The sequence below is a fragment of the Ipomoea nil genome, unplaced genomic scaffold, assembly GCF_001879475.1.
Source record: "Ipomoea nil cultivar Tokyo-kokei standard unplaced genomic scaffold, Asagao_1.1 scaffold0579, whole genome shotgun sequence".
Taxonomy (NCBI): Eukaryota; Viridiplantae; Streptophyta; class Magnoliopsida; order Solanales; family Convolvulaceae; genus Ipomoea; species Ipomoea nil.
The window spans coordinates 147,163-150,808 of NW_017617007.1; the positions used below are offsets into that span (position 1 = coordinate 147,163).

At 36.7% G+C, this 3,646-nt stretch overlaps 1 protein-coding gene across 1 annotated transcript; it reads right to left on the reverse strand.

Annotated features, from left to right (window-relative positions):
* On the reverse strand, positions 1-2,919 carry LOC109174245 (protein FAR1-RELATED SEQUENCE 12-like). The gene is made up of 3 exons (XM_019323490.1): positions 2,829-2,919; positions 1,379-2,444; positions 1-1,102 (listed from the first exon to the last, which is right to left on the reverse strand). Exons 1-3 carry the CDS (start codon positions 2,917-2,919, stop codon positions 1-3), a joined length of 2,259 nt encoding a protein of 752 aa, XP_019179035.1.
* Positions 2,920-3,646: the final 727 nt, after the last annotated feature.

Genomic DNA, 3,646 nt, shown 5'->3' on the forward strand with positions numbered 1-3,646 from the left:
TTAATTATCATCCATGCTTGACATTGTGCTAACGTGACAAAAACTAGAACCTCCGGAACTTGGGTGCACAAGATATCCATCGCCTGCAATATTTAAAATATCACCCTCAACTTGAGACTGAACAACAGATTTTATTTTGGAAGCAACCATATTTGCAAGATGCTTCCGTCCCCTTGCTTTGTTATATTTCTTTGAAATAACGCTGCTCACCCTCCTATTCCGCAACCCTTTCATCCGCCTAGTAGATGGATCCTTTATAACACCACTTGTCGATCCTATGTCACAATCTTCAAATAAACTGCCACCACATTCAGCTTCAAGTCTTCTCTTTGCATCTGCAATTGCTTCTTCACAAATCTTCCGTCCTTCGATATTTTCCTGACTATAAACAGCAAGCCTCTGAAATTTCCTAATGATTTCTAATAACCAAACAGAAGATGCACCATTACCACTATCAACTCTAGACATTATATCAACATTATCAACTTCAACAACTTTTTTAGTCCACCTCTTCAAAATATACTTCTCGGGGACTTCAGAAACACAATGCACATTTAGAATGCGTAAACAATGACAACACAAAATCCCCAATTCAGTAAACAACTTGCAACTACATCCAATGTCCATTTGTCTACTGTTAAACACCACTTCATGCCTAATAATATCAACATCAAGCCTCCAGACATGATACTTATACACACCATCTTCCAACATCGCACACTCTTGATAGCATGATCCACCTTTCAAAAATTGTTCTTCAAACAAATAGTATATCTCAATTGTATAAATTTCCCTAGCATGCAACAAAATCTTAACATTATCCATCACCATTGTGGGTACACCTTGTGAACACCGAACATCTTCCCCATTCTCTCTACTTCTCCACTCTGATATGACCCCAACAAAAGAGTTATAAAAATCACACAAACCAGATGTCTTGGACAACCTTCTAGAAATAGAGTGATTGGTGGTCTCACTCCTTTGAGAAGATAAAATCCCACTCGAAAAATAATCTTTATTAAAAGCAGGACACCATTTTTCTCTACACCCATACAACTTTTCAATCCAGTGATTATTGTGACATTTATATGTTGTAACCATCCTGAAATAACATGCCATAGATATATTAAAGTAAACCTACAAGCATGTCAGTGTATAACATACAGAACAGACTAATGTACATAATCTTATACATGAATACACATAAACTATCAAACAGATACACATAAACTTGATCCAGAAAAATAATTCTGTATTCTGTATAATATAATCTACAACTATTCATTCAATGATAATCCATATGTAAACTAATAATAAAAACAAACAAAAACAAAAAAAAAAAAAAAACAAAATAACGAAGCATACATCAGACACGTACCTCGTCCAGTAAAATTCAAACTCTGCCTCTGTATCCATATACTTCAACAAGCAATTGAATATATCTAGGAAATCTTTTTGACTTCTTAACCCTTTAATGTGCTTCTTTGAGTTCTCGCCAATATGCCATATACATAGCCGATGTCGTGAACTTGGAAAAACTTGAACAATTGCAGCAGCCATAGCAGCACATTGATCAGTCATTATGCTTTGTGGACTTTTGTAATCCATAGATCTCAAAAATGTCTTAAACAACCATACAAATGACTCAATCTTCTCATTCATCAAAAAACCGCATCCAAACATAACATTCATGCAATGGTTATTCATGCCAACAAAAGGTCCACAAATCATGTCATATTTGTTAGTACGATATGTTGTATCGTGAACTAGCAAATCCCCGAACAAATCATAGTCTCTCCTCATCCATCCATCCCTCCAAAAAAAACTACACAACCTTGACTCCAAATCCACCTCAAAATCAAAGTAAAAATCCCTTTCACTTGACTGCCTCCGTTTGAATATTTCAATCAATGTGTTTGAATCGGTACCATCCAATCTGTTCAATGCATCGATACATAGAGAATTATATGCATCCATACTTGTAAACCCAACAAGTGGTGATCCCCCTGATTGTGTTTTAAGGAATCTTACACCATCTGCAACAGACACACCACTGCTCTTCAAATCAGTAAGATATGATATATGATTCCTAGACACCATCCTATGTGACCTTAGAAGGTAACTCTTGCTTGGTGGAACCAATTCATGATTATGCAACTTCTCATGCTTCGAAACAATCCACATCCCATTCTCATGTAAATCGAATTGGACAAATGCACCACAACCTGTACGACCATCAATTTTAGAATAACACCCTTTTCCTGTACTCCTTTTAAAACCATCCTTCGAACAATGGAACATCTTCGTCTTCATTGTTTTTGTAGCAGAACTATATCTTTGCTTACCCCTCCTCACGCTAAAACCTATTCTAAAGGCATAATCATTATACATGTCATATGCTTCATCAACCGAACACACTGACATCCCTACCAAATCCTGATCAGCTGCAAATAACATACATTTTAACTACCCATACTGTTAATGTACATAATCCATATCTACAATACACATAAACATATGGCACAATACACATAATCATTAAAATACATAAAACCTATATCGCATACTGTTAATGTACATAATCCATAACTACAATACACATACACATATGGCACAATACACATAATCATAAAACCAAACAAATCAAACCATATAATACACGTACAACCTCACTGAAACAACAACTTCAAATCAAACCATACTAACATCCAAAACAACCACAATCAAACAGAAATTCTATATCAATTCTTATATAATTCAACACCGAGTTCAATATATTCATCATACATCAAACACAAATACAAAATAAAATCTTAAAAATCAAATACCTGGATTAGCATCCTCTGTATCTACCACTCCAACATGATCAGTTGTATGCTCTGTCTCCGCCACATCCTGCTGCGCAATCGAATCAGACATGGCTTCCATCCAACAATTGCAGAATACGACGCAAATCGAACAATCAGGTAGCTCTCGTGTTCTCTAATCCAATATGCATGATCGGCGCAACGACATCATGTCTTTAGAGCCGCTCTCTCACTTCCCTCTTCTTACCGTTTGATGGCGTTAACAGACTAATAAAAAAAAATTCGTTACATAACAATTCCATACGGCGTTGTTTTGATGCTGGGCGTACATAGCTCTATACACCGGGGTGTATGGTATAAATTGCCCATTCCCGGCGTATTCCATTAACCAAACGGGCCATTAATGCATTAAATCATAAGAAATACAATCAACAAGGAAAGGAGGGGGTGGGGGAGGAATCAAATCACTCCCCGCAATCTGACACAGAATAGCCCTCCCGAGCAAGAGTGTGGGCGACATAGTTCGCAGAACGCTTCACAAAACAGAATTTAACATCATCAAACACAGATGCCAATTCTTTTAAATCAGCAACTAAGTAACCAAAAACAGAGTTAAAAAAGGAAGTAGCAATAGCATGAAAAACAAGTTGGGAGTCCATCTCAACATCAATTGCACTCATACCAATTTCCTTGAGCCAACTGAAAGCCTCCCTAACAGCAATAGCTTGAGCTTCTTTACACTCATATTTTTAGCTGCCAAAATCCTTCTTCATCATCACGAAGAGCCCACCAAGACCCATTACATTATTATTGTTGTAGAAAGCTGCGTCCGTATTAAG

Excerpts from the sequence above, each read along its gene's own strand:
- LOC109174245 (XM_019323490.1), bottom strand. The coding sequence starts at position 2,919 with ATGTCTGATTCGATTGCGCAGCAGGATGTGGCGGAGACAGAGCATACA. Across the intron at positions 2,445-2,828 it reads TACAGAGGATGCTAATCCAG|CTGATCAGGATTTGGTAGGG; the intron begins GTATTTGATTTT and ends TGTTATTTGCAG. Across the intron at positions 1,103-1,378 it reads TTTGAATTTTACTGGACGAG|GATGGTTACAACATATAAAT; the intron begins GTACGTGTCTGA and ends ATGTTATTTCAG.